Source organism: Seriola lalandi, unplaced genomic scaffold, assembly GCF_002814215.2.
Source record: "Seriola lalandi dorsalis isolate HSWRI2012SDOR001 ecotype SW California unplaced genomic scaffold, Sedor1 jcf7180002054407, whole genome shotgun sequence".
Classification (NCBI taxonomy): domain Eukaryota; kingdom Metazoa; phylum Chordata; class Actinopteri; order Carangiformes; family Carangidae; genus Seriola; species Seriola lalandi.
The window spans coordinates 156,828-170,415 of NW_019524960.1; the positions used below are offsets into that span (position 1 = coordinate 156,828).

The 13,588-nt window shown below is 40.5% G+C and overlaps 1 protein-coding gene across 1 annotated transcript in view; it reads left to right on the forward strand.

Moving 5' to 3' along the window:
- hmga2 (high mobility group AT-hook 2) overlaps positions 1-9,024 on the forward strand; it is a 51,900-nt gene extending 42,876 nt beyond the window's left edge. The window contains exon 5 of the mRNA XM_023409760.2: positions 1,674-9,024. Coding sequence (XP_023265528.1) covers positions 1,674-1,745 — 72 coding nt within the window. The 3' untranslated portion in view covers positions 1,746-9,024. The remainder of the gene's footprint in view (positions 1-1,673) is intronic.
- The last annotated feature ends 4,564 nt before the right edge of the window (positions 9,025-13,588 follow it).

A 13,588-nucleotide genomic window follows, 5' to 3' on the forward strand; every position in this document is an offset into this window, starting at 1 on the left:
TTTGTTGGCAACCGGGAAATGCAGATAAGAACTATAAATGGCAGTAGAAACAATTTTGCACAAAACGAAGCAGGCTAGACAATTTCTAATAGGTTTTTGTGTTTGTGAGTTTGTGTTTTCATCCCATTAACAATGTTTTAGCATTAACTGACTGAAAGGTGGCCTTGACTTAAATGGTGAATCAGTACCCCGGCACTATGGTGGTTCTTCATCAGGGATGGCTCTGTCCTGTCATGCACATGACCATTTCCTGTCAGAGATTAATCATTCACTCTGTGACCGTGTATCTTTTAGCTGCTTGATTAACCCTGTGAACAAGTGACTGAGCAGATCCGGTTGGTCATCCTCTGGTCATCATCTTCAAATGAGATGGTGAACAGTCTGGTATGAAACTGGCATTCTGTAGCACAAAGAGTTGCACAGATGACACCATTGTACTCACATGGTTTAGGACTCCCCAGAGGTCAAAGGTTTTGGGGAAAAAAGTGTCTTCTATTCTCTCTACTCTGTTGAGGCTGCGGATTTTCTGCATCACAGGATAGATAACTCCTCAGTGATACCTCAGCACAGGAGTTAAACATACAGAGCAGACGTCTCCTCCTCGCTGGGCTCACTGCAGCTGAAAGGACGGTGGTCTGCCAGTGGGAACCTCCACTACTCCCCTATCAAGTAAAGAATTGTTATTGTCATACAGAGAGACTAAGAGAGCTCTCCTGTGCAAGATTAGAAACATCATAATCCCCAAAATATTACTTATATTATATTCAAATATTATTTACTGGGCAGGAAAAAAATCATATCTTGCTATATATTATACGTATACAGTATATACACACTTCATAGTACACCCTTCCCCACCCCCTTCCCAAGGGAATGGGAAATTCCAAACTTTTGACTGTTAATATACATATATATAAATATATATATATGTGTGTGTGTGTGTGTGTGTGTGTGATTTTCTGTGTGTGTGTGTGTGTGTGTGTGTGTGTACGGTGGCCCTGAGAGCTCAAAGCACTGCAACTTAAGAAAACAGACGCAAACAGACAAAACACAACATCACATCACACAGCAACACATGAGCTGCAAATACTCACAACACAGCAGACAGTGTTTCCAGGGGACAGTAAAAAGTGGCTCACCTGGTGGAGCGTGTACCATGAAGGCTTGAAGAGTGTGACCCATGGCCCTTTGCTGCATATCATCCTCTCATCCCTGACGTTCCTCTCACTCTCTCTTGCTGGCGCCATCAGAATAAAGGCAAAAAAAACCCAAACTTTAAAGAAGTGATGAGATGCACTTGGATGCATCTCAGCCAGGTGCATCACTTTTTAGTGTCCCCTGGAAACACTTCTGTTGTGTTGTCAGTATTTGCAGCCCATGTGTTTAATGAATGTATTTGTGTTTTGTCTGATTGCGTGTGTTGTCTGAAGCTGCAGTGCATTGAGCTCTCAGGGCCACCGTATAAATTGACTTCTCTTGATGTGCTGTCGTCTTCATTGCCTGTTTGTAGATAGAGCTGGGAGTATTTTGGCATATTAGATATCCTATACTTATATATAGTATATAGCATATGTTTCATCCCTCCAGTTATATCTAATTTTGTTTTGCATTTTGTGTTATGTTTTGTATTTGAGTTTAAATGACATACATCGTGTTGTTTTTTTTTTTAACAGGAAGAAGAAGAAGAAGAAGAAGAAGAAGAAGAAGAAGAAGAAGAGGCTGGAGAGTCCCCGGAGAAGGATTAAGCTTCCACACCGTCAAACCTCTACCTCATTCAGCTGTCAGGTCTTTCAAAGGGAAAAGACTGCCTTGACCACTTATTTTTGACTTTTTCCAACATTATTTTACATGGTTTAATATCAGTTAGAGAATTTTCATGTCCTGTTTTTTTTTTGTCAGTTTTCAGTCTTTGAGTGCATCCACACTGATCAGTCACTGAACAGGCGGAAATGTTCAGCGTTTGTCTGCATCTTTAAATTCCTTTGCTACATTTACATACGTCGACCATCCACAACGCAGTGGCAGGGAGGAACATATGAAAGCAGTTGTACTGCTGCTAGCTCCTATTGGCTGAACACATAAACAAAGCTCATGTCCAGCCATTCTGCCTTTTACAACACACACATACAGTATCAGGCAGAGACAGACATGTACAACAAACCTACACTCCTCAATGAGAATCAACTATTAACAAACAACTGTTGGGATTTGTAGTTCACTATCCTCAGAACATCGCCGTCTTCAAAATGAGAGAGAGCGTTAGCATCATTCTGAAGACGGTGAGGTGCAAATCGAATGCCCTCACAGCACCACTGCAGTACACACACTCTTTCACACACACACACACACACACACACACACACCATCACTGTTGACCGATTCTCCAGATGTTGACAGTAGAGAAGAGACTGGAACAGTCTGGTTTTGTCATACAGAAATGTAGAACAAAATGTCTGCTGTTCCAAAATATCACTGTTGGTTCTAAAACAAAGGAACCATCCCGACCTTCCCGCCCGTCGCACAAAACTGGTGTTAGACCACCAAAGACAGGGAGACACAGAGATCTCTCCTCAGGACAGTGGGTCATCTTGCCGCACTTGTCGTTGTTAGCATTGGCTCAGATTTAGGTTTTGCAAAGATCATTCATCATGGGGTGAACCTGGTCTGGTCTCTTGTGAAATAAGTGCAAATCTTAATCAAACATTGGTTCAGGATTAGTTCCTTAAATCTGTAATTGAACCTAAACCAGAGGCACATTTTACTTAATTCCTTCGATGGATTATTACAAAGGACAAAAATACTAATCCTGTCTGTTAAATTCTACTAGGAATGAAAATATTAATGCAGGAGGCTACGCTGTGTCCAGACTGGAACTTTTAATAGACATTACACCGAAATGTGTACCAGTGTTTCAAAGGGTAGTTGTTAAATTTAGATGAAAAGACAGTTTAGTCAACCAATAATCTTAAATCAGTCACTTTAAAGTTTAGTTTCATTTTTGGCTGTTTGACCTTTAAACACCTTTTAAATCTCATTATATCAACTCTGGCTAATTCATATTCAGGCTGTTAGTAACTTGCCCAAAATGAAACTTGGCTTTTGTCGGGTTCATGTTCTTTCTGCAGGCCGGTGTCTGGACTTAGCCAAAGATCATTTATTAGAGACTCCACCGTGTGTTTTTACAGTTTTACACAACCAGCAGGGTGGCGAGTCTTCTCCGGTGACGTGATCATGTGATTGTTGTTATTTCAGATATGAACAGAATATTTGAGTTGTAGTTATTTCAAAAAATGAACCTCAGTAGAATAAATAAGGGATTCGAATAGATACAGATTCAATAAGTGATTTGATAATGGGTTAAATCTGTCAAATCCCAACCATAGCTGAAGCGCAGCTGTTACACCTGGCTCAACTCACTAGAATTTAGACATCCCCTAAACTGCTTATTTAAAAACCATAAAAGAAACTTTGATGGTTGGGATGAACAGTTATTTTATTTGTTTCTTTGTCAGAAAATCTACAAAAATATTCAAGAGTAAATAGTCCAGTCCAGCAGTGCCGCAAATATGTACTCAAAGCTTTACTTTTGATACAGGTCATGACTTAACCGATAGTTTCAGTTTAGCTTGATAGACCAGAACATCAGAGCACCCCCAGAGCTCTGGTTCCCTCCCTGTCGTTGGTGGACTTTAACGCCTCTTTCAGAACCTCATCACATCCTGTCGGTACTCCACAACCAAGCTGTTGGACATTGCATCAGACTACTGTATACCATTTGTTCGGATTTACATTAACATTAGCTCATTGTCATTCAGTTTGTTCTTTGCGCAACACAGCTTTAAAAAAAACCTTGATTCTATCATTGATGTCACACTGCAAAGAAATCCACAGACTTGCTCAAAAACCTCAAGAACAAAAACCACAAGAACAAACCACACATTACCTCTCAACACACTTGATACCTGGATTTAGTGGCAGTGTGACATTGGATGACTCATCTCGCACTGTAACTCCGAGGGAGCCTTACGTTTTAAGGAAACGTGATGGTATGCCAGCGCTCTCTGGTCACTGATATGCAATATCTTCTCATGATTTCAAACTACCTCTGACTCAGCACAACCAGCTCATAAAAACGCTGTGGCTCCGTGCACACACAAACCAATGCACGGGATGGCAGAGTGCGTTCACATATTTGACAATGTGTTGTAACTTTATACTGTACATTAAAGCGAGGTCACGCCGGTTGTTCTTGTCACGGGGGATTAACGGCAATTTGTCTGCAACTGTTTTGTTTGATTCAGTCAGGTAAACTCTACATAATCCACAAAGAAGCAAAAGTCAAATATGACAGAGTCATGTGCATCAACGTTAAAGGAAAATACAGTTTCTTCTTTCTTTTTTTTTTTTTTAAAGTGGTCTTATTTTTTTTTTACTTTTTCCTGTTGGTTATGATGAATTACAAAGAATACACACAAAGTCTTAATGTTTAAAGGTCCCATATAGTATAAAGGCAGATGTCCATGTGTAGTTTGATTATAAAGCAGGTCTAGGTTCTATATTAATACTGTGAAAGTATCAAAGCCTCAGTCCACAGAGAAATGCACACAACCTGTATTCAGAAACTGAGCCTTAAAACCAGCTGCCAGGACTTCTGTAACTTTGTGAAGTCACAACAAAGCACTCACCGCTCTCAGCCATGCCCCAAGCCCCGCCCACCTGGATCCACCATCCAACCTTGCAGGATTTGGTTTCTCTGAGTGTTTACCTGAAATCTGCTATATTTTTATTGGATCACTCAGGAAGAGTGTCAGGAGTCAGGAGGAGCCTCTGAGCCTCTCTTCTGATTGGCTCACTGACCTGTTGTTACTAGAGCTCCAGAGAGAAGCCTGAGAGAAGAGATGTAAAACTACATTGAGATGGTTTTTGGTTCTTAAAACCACAAATATATCTTCTTATGGATCAACACTTCAAATAAAACACAGGAGAAGAAGATATTTTGGACATTTCATAGGGTTTATCTGAACTAAAATAAGTTATGGTTTATGTGGCAGAATGGCAAATTGAACACAAAATCTGAATAAACCCAAAATATCCTTTATAACTGCCAATTGTTTTGTTAAACCACACCTTGAATAGTGAAGCAGAACCAGGAATTAGCTGCACAAGCATCACAGCGGACACTTTACATATGCAGTTGGGATTTATTCTCATGTAAGATGATATGAGCTTCTCACTGGGAGTAATAATGATACAAGGACATTATGCTGTAGCATTTGTCTGTTTCTAGATCCAACAATTCAATCTGGGGATGCTAACAATGTGACTGAACTTCATCATAACCTTCAGGCATAATGGTCATAACTGAAAAGAAGACAGGTTGGAAAAAAAAACAGAATTTTCCTGTAATTGGAGACAGACTCTAAAGCTGCAGCCCAGCATTTGCACTTTCCATAACCATGTTCATATTTCAAGACCATGCTTCAAAAGTTTTTTTGTAGTTTCAGTTTTTATTCCATACAAAAAAAAAACCTTGATAAATATGAATGATGAAATATCATTAAAATACTTGGGAATAATATTAGTTATAATAATATTAGTTATTGCTTAGTTACAGTTTTTAGACTTTGTCTCCATCAACACCTGTGCACCTGGCGCTGCCTTACCTGACATTTCCTTCTTCAGAGATTCTTGGAAAAAGCCTAGATTCAGTAGTCTGTTTTATATATATATATATATATATATATATATATATACTTAAAACACAAAAGCAGCTAACCTTTTAAGTACTGTTCTTCTCGTTCACCTCAATGTTAATTTGTATCTAAACATATTTTACATTATCTGCAAACTGGGACTTCTGTTTGACAAACTGTTAACTTGAATTTATTTTGTACTGATTTACACAATGGTTTATTACGGATCAAGTGTTTGTATGACACTACATGGTATAACTACAAATGTTTTTTTTTTTTTTTTTGGCTTTGAATAGTTGTTTTTCCTGAGTTGTGTACTACCTATATATGTACAGTACCTCAAATAGGCCGATAAAAATGGACTAATCAATTGACAAATACCTACCTCCAGTCTTGAAAAGGAATGATTTTGCCGGTTTACTTTCAGTATGAGTTACATTGACGTATGATATGATCCATATCAGGACTACAGAAGCTCCTTACATTAAGTATTGTACCAGATCATTCAGCTTCCAATCTCAGTACATTTGGATTCTCACCTTCAAAGTGACTTTCAGGTTTTGAAACAGATATGTTTGGATTTTGTATATTGCATTCATGAATATGTTTTCTTGTTTTTAATTAGTAGATATCAATATACTTGATTAGCTGTTTTGTGTACTTCACACAAATGTGATTTTCTTGTCTTGTTATATGGTTAAACCAGATGTATATGGAATTGCTTTTTCACTTAGTGATAGATTATATAATTTTTTCATCTGTCATCATGGCAACCGTTGAAAAGTTAACATGGTATTTTGAACTTGGCCAGAGGTAGAACCTCAGAGGAGCTGCACTGATCCTGTCGACCTGCCTCCGCCAGCAGCACCAGTACTGAACAGTGGCAGCTCGCAGTTTAACAGATGCTGTGGTAAACTCTCACTAACCAACTATCTGCGCAGTGTTTTGGAGCGTAACGGTGCCTTCAATCTGAGTGCAAAAAAAACTGTCACCTTGTTTTTTTTTTTTTTTTTCAAATTTGACCCCCCGTACTTTGACCCCTGTTTGTGCAGTCATCACAAACAGCTGGAATAACAGCTGTAGGGATCTCAGCTGTAGCTGGTAACTAGCTAGAAACATACACAGCGAACCTTGTAACTACAGTGTGTGTATATGTGTGTGTTAGTGTGTTTGTGTAACAGTTCAGCCTCTAACCTAACCCCAGTTCTTATACTCATATACTGTTATACTCATATATCTTAGCTTGACTTGATTTGCAGTCGTGCCACCTTTTAAAACTGAACATTCTTCAGGAGCGTCATTAACTTACTGACTTTTCCATGTATGAGTAGGTAAAGCAAGGTTATGGTGAATAGACTGCACTTTTCTAGCCTCAAAGTATTTTACACTATCAGCCACATTCACACACATTCACACAGTGCTTTTCTAACACACGTATTCATGCAGCAATGTCCAGGGTTCAGTATCTTGCCCAAGGACACTTCGACATGCGGACAGGAGGAGCAGGGAATTGGACGATCCGTACCACAGCCCCTGTATGCTACCAGGCCTAAGCAGGACTAAACACCCACACATCAGACAAGTGTATTTAAATGTAAAACGTTCTGCTGTTAATTTCTGTACTTGCTGCCCCACATTCAGCAGTATGATTTGCTATGACAGTTTTGTCAGTTAAGTCTAAATATGGAAACATGCAAACACTGTGCAGGTGATGCTGTTTCTAATAATCCAACCAATCTAAACAGAGAGAATCACAAGCTGCTGTTAAATGAGCTAAAGACTGTATGAACTGTGTGTTCCTGTTGAAGCTGGCTGATCAGTAGCTTTGAACGAACGGCTTTGAGACAGACGGGCTTCGTCATTTTAAGAATCATTAAACACCACATCATCCATCAGCCAGACAGACCTCTTGACATGGTTATTATGATGTGTTCTGTATCTATCTGGATAAGGGGGAGGGGGGGGGGACTATTTGACTAAGTAATATTTCTCAAAATTGAAATGGAGATGCTTTTTTCCCATTCGACTCATAGCGCTTGCCGTATCACACTGCTGGAAATCTGTTGTCACGTTTAATTGGAATGATATTGCGAGAGGAGAAAATTCATTTTTTTGCGCATAACATCACTCAATGGAAACACAGACCATTCACAATTGTGTTCACCTGTGCACAGATGTCATGAAGGAGGAAACTAGCTATAGAGACCAAAACTTAACAAACAATCTTAACATGGGAGTCTATGGGGACATGACTCACTGTCTCTAGTGGTCATTAGAGGAACTGCAGTTTTTAGCACTTCCTTGTTGGCTTCATTTTTCAGCCCCGGAGGTTGATGCTTGTGTGTGAGAGGCACAAACTGGGGTTATGGTTAGCCAGTCAGTGTACATAGACATAGACTTCGGAGTCTTGCCTATTACATCACATTTAGAAAGGGGCCAGAGGATTAGGCTGAACTGAATTTTAAAATCCAAGCAGACAAAAATGAGTGATATATGCCAACAAGGATCTTTGTGATTATGTGTACAACACAAAAAATATATTTTTTATATGCCAGCAGAATGCACTGCAATCAGAATGCAATCGGACCTAGATAACGTATCCAGATACAGATCACATGATAATACCAGATGTAAATGGCGTCTAACTGACACCGCTGAGCTCAACAAACTCCAGGTTTTGAGCTTTTGAAGTTCAGTATGAAACACCAGCTAATGTTCTCTGGAGATGAAGTTACCTCAGTGTTGGGCAGAATAATGATCGCAGAAGCCACTGTTGACGAGCTTTCAGCTCTGGGAGTCTTAATGAAGTTGATCTTTTCTCTTCATGATATCATGTTCTAGTACAATCAAATACACATTACTACCTCCAGAAAGGCCTTTTACCTCGTTTTCAAACTTAAATACTGTTTAAAATTCAGGTTTCTGAGAGCTGACGGAGAACATCTTAAAATTTTATATATATATAGTTTATTTTTGTGGGGGATAAATTTTGTAAGACAGTTTTTCTCTGCCTCTCAGTCACCATTAGGTAAGACTGGACATTTACCCTTTGAAAAGGAATTCTCTTACCTTATGCAATGTTATGTAGTTAGCTGTGAGGCAGGTGGAGAGATTTCCCAGCTCTCCCTCTGCCTCGCTCCTTCTGTATCATTTCAAATGTCTTCTACAGTGTCTAACTTTTATTGCTTTCTCTATCCACCTAATATTACTATCTTTGAGTTCACTACAAATTTTGCTTGCTTGCTAAACAAAGTCTTTATAGCTATTCACTGTGTTTTATTCAGCACAATAAAATGTATGGCATCCATAAAATAAAGGTGTGAGTTCTTGATTTGTGTTCTTTGCAGAGTAGATAAACCCTGTGTTTTGTTGAAAACAAACCTTTTAGTGCTGTTGCTCTGTTAATAGCTTAGCTACAGTTCAAGGTTTAAAGTGGGTTCAGATCTGTGTTGTGTTGAAATACAAAAAGCACTGCTGAAGATGCAGTTTTCTATCCTAACAATACTATCTCTGCACTCCGTTACGTATTACATATGAACAGGAAATGATTTGCCTGTGGATACTTCTTTGAGACACACTATAAAACACATTGAACTGCTGATTGTTTGATCTCCACCAGGGGGCAGTCCATGTGGTGATATTGAAAGAATGAGAAAGTGTATGAGTATGTGCTGGTTACAGAAGGGAAGCCACTTATTAGTAATAGTTTGGGCGTATGTCCAGTGGTTAGAAGTGTATTGCTTGTGGTCACCAACTAATGTGCTCAGTGGTACTGCATACCCTCCTGTCTTTCCCATTACAGATGTGCTAAGGGAAACCTGGAAAAACTCTATAAAGTTGTCTGCTAGTTGCATTAGCACACAAAGCTAATTCCCTCAAGGCTGGTTGTAGACATGGGAGTGAGAGCGCCTCTGGATTCTGCCATTCCCTGCCAGTCTAAGAAGGCCTTGTATAACACAGTATGTCTGAGTAGCCGAGTATGGCAAGACAGCAGGGACACTTGGGTTGTGATGTTTCAGTTCCTTTAGAAAATGGCAATGATGAGTGTGTGTTGTGTTTGGGACATTGACATGTAATATTGTCCAAGGAAAACCAACAGCCCATTACCACTTTTTTGTAAGTAATGAGTAAAGTGGACTCTTCCTGAAGTTCTCAAAAAAAGGAATGAAAAAGAGGAGTGGCTGTGTCTTCCCCTATTTTTGGGCCTACAGCAGACCATCTTCATATTAGTCCCCTTCCACCCTCCACATCAATGTTGGAGGAGGAAGAATCAAAAGTGTGTTTTGAAGAAGTTATTGGCAGGTAAGCTAGGGTGTATTGCCCTGCCTGGAAACCTTACAACAACCCACATCTAGGTTTGAGGATGACATGTCCCACACCATTGCATTGCTGCCTGACTTTAAATACCTGGTGTGCGAACCAGTTGTCCGATCCTGGATTTCAGGGGGAAGAGGTACTTGTTGAGCTGCAGAATGCTGACGATTTCCTGGGCTGTCACTGCAGTGGATGGATTTGCACCCATCAGCCTCAAGGATCACACCTCAAGATACCCATTTGATTGGATCTGAAGTTGAGTTTCAGGCCCTGAAAATGACTTTTGGTACTATGCCACGCCAGACCTTATACCCAAAAGGTAGCAAGGGTTCAGGCTCTGCTTAGGCACATTCTTGGACACAGTTCTGGAATACAGGAGGGTGACTATTGTACTGACTCCAGAGTCTTTGAAACCTGCATGTGCCATTTCTAACTTCATTCTCGAGTTGATTGGAGCTAAGAGATGTTCACCTTGCACTGAGTTGATGGTACTAGGTGATTCCTTTAATCAATCATTGCTTAAATGGGTAGGCAGCGCCTCCAATGATTTGCACAGGGATCTCCATTCCATCCAACAACTTCTGTAATGAAAGAACATCACAATGACAGACAGTAACAGTTCATAGTTTGAAGAACACCCACCTTGACCAATACAACAAACTCATTCATTTTCAGGAGGTTCAGGGGGTAGAGCGGGACATCCACCAAGCAGAAGGTTGGTGGTTCAATTCCCAGCTTTTCCTGTCCGCATTTGGAAGTATCCTTGGGCAAGATTCTGAACCACAAACCCCAAAAGGTTCAGGGGGTAGAGCCTGTCATCCACCAAGCAGAAGCTCACTGGTTCAATTCCCGGGTCCTCCAGTCCGCACTTGGAAGTGTCCTGGTGTAAGATACTGAAGCCCAAAATCATGTATGGTAGAAAAGCCAGGTAGGAGGTGCTGCATGATTGTGGTTGGTAAGCATTTACCATTCAAAATGGTTTTTATTAGACTGATATGAATACCGTAATTGCATCGACAAAATCCAAAAATAATTTACCAGTTTCTAACAGGTCTTCAGAGCATTAATGCAGAAAACAAAAGTTCAAAGAGACTGTAGATGGACTATAACAGAAACATGACAAATGTTTCCTTGGTAAAACATAAAAGTATCTGTAAATGAATATGATGCCGTGCCTTCTGCAGTAGCTGGATTCAGTGTGATTACTGGGAGTCGCTGTTTAAAGGTACGATTTGGTGTCATGAAAGAATCTCCTGTCTGTTAGTTCCAACACACCCTGAAAATGGGTGGACGTTCTCATCTCTGGTCCTCACAGTCAGAACTGAAACCTGTCTCTGCTCAGTGTGGGCGGTTGCAAGGTGTATGTGTATGTGAAAGCACTGAGGCTACACTAGTGGGAGGATTTGTGGAATCTGAGGTATGTGCTGGTTTGAGTTTAAAATGTCTTTCCAGAGGTCTTCGTGTGAGACTGAGTGGAGAGCCACAGAGAAACACACAAAATCCAGCTGACGATAGTTTACTCATAGTTCTTTTAACAGTCTTACACTGGCATCCTGCTGCACATTAACCTCAGTGAAGCCATTCACCACCTTAACCAAGGAGGTAATATTGTGTCATTGCAGTTCTGTTTTTAACTTATTTCAGTTCTTAACTTAGTCTTAGAGTGTCATGGTCAAGTTCAAACACTGTCACTATGTGAATCTTTGACCTCATTTACCCTTCGTCACTGCACACGTAAATGGACCATTGTGTATTTCATTGTATATATATCGATTTAATATAGTTCAATGACAAGAACCTGAACCTGAATATTCACATGAAAAGTATCCATTCTTACAAGTAAGTGTTGCTGTCCAGGAAATACGATGCCCTCAAAGCAGTCAGTGGGCTAAACCTGCACTGACAGAGCATTTTATTAGGAACACCATTGTAATACGGGGTAGAGCCTCTCATTGCTCTTCAACCAGCCTCAGCTCTTCATGTGATGAATTCTACAAGAGGATTCCACAAGAAACTTTCCTCTGAGACTCTGCTCCATGTTGACATGACTGCCTCACATCATTTCTGCTTATTTGTCAGCTTCACGTTCAACCTGCCAATCTCCTGTTCTCCCACATCCCAAAGGTGTTCTACTGGGTTCAGGTCTGGAGACTGGGGGGGCCACTGAAGTTCACTGAACTCACTGTCATGTTGATGAAACCAGTTTGAGACGACTTTAGCTTTGTGACATGGAGCATTATCCTGCTGGAAGTAGCTAGAAGATGGTAAACTCTGGCTATAAGGGGATGCAGATGGTGACCAACACTAGATAGACTGATGATTGATTGGTATTTAAGGTCCAGAGTGAGCCAAGAAAACATTTCCAACACCATTACACCACCAGCAGCCTGGACTGTTGACACAAGGCAGGTTGGGTCCATAGATTCATTCAAAAATACTCAAACCAGCCCATCTGGCACCAACAATCAAGCTACAGCCAAAGTCAGTGAGATCATTTTTTCCCCTTTTCTAATGTTTGATGTGAACATTAACCGAAGTCCTGACCTGCATGATTTTATGTATTGCACTCCTGCCACATTATTGGCTGATTGGATAATTGCATGAATAATAAACAGTTGTTAGAAAGAAATCGAGGATTTACGCACATGTGTAGGTTCAATCTCTGTCCAACAGTAGCTCAGTCAAAAATCAAGCACTGAGTAATGCTGCTATGCAGGAGTCTCACTATACCCACGCATCTGAGCTACTTGATAAGCCCCGCCCACTACCAGCCAGCCAAGAAGAAGGGGGAAATTGATAATTGATAATGTGGACCCTGGCTGTGGACCCTGGCTAAGTACCCAGGTAGCACAATATAATGCTAGACAAATGAACCAGATTCTTAAACATGCTAAAGCAACATGTGGGCTGCAGCCCACCAGGGGTCACAAGGTGGGCCGACAAATCATTTGAAAAACAGTACAATTGTAATTGTATTGTAATTGTAAAATCTTTCTCGTATTAAGGCTTTCTACGTCTCCCTACTTTCAGTTCAGTATTGAATGTTCGATCGTTATCATCAAAATAAAAAGGGCTCTTAGAAAACATTATTTAGCTTCCGTATTGGTGTGGGGACGGATGTGGGCTGCCAACATTTTTGAGATTTTCAAGTGGCCCCCAAGTGGAAAGAGAAAGGATTTTGCTGCACTTCCACATAGATTACGTAGCCGGGCAGCCCCACCTCACATGGACCTGTTGAGTTGAAGTAAGATGAGTACAAAACTCAGCTGAACTGACAAGGGTTTGTCTATCAAACCTAGATAAGCTTGTTCTCTTATCTGAGGGAAACTGCCTGACATTCTGCCACGACAGCTGCAGCTGCAAATGATACAGGAGCCATTGTCTCCTCTATCAGTTTTGTACAGTTTTGTTCAATGTGATCAGCCTATCCGAGCACAGTGAAAAGGGTTTTCTGTCAGTCAGACGTTAGGAGGTACATTTCAGCGCCTCTTTTGATGTGTGCTTATTAACCAGCATCGGATCATTTCTATCCACTGACTCACTTCCAGTCGGTTCCGTCTCTCTGTAGCTCAGTGCCCTGA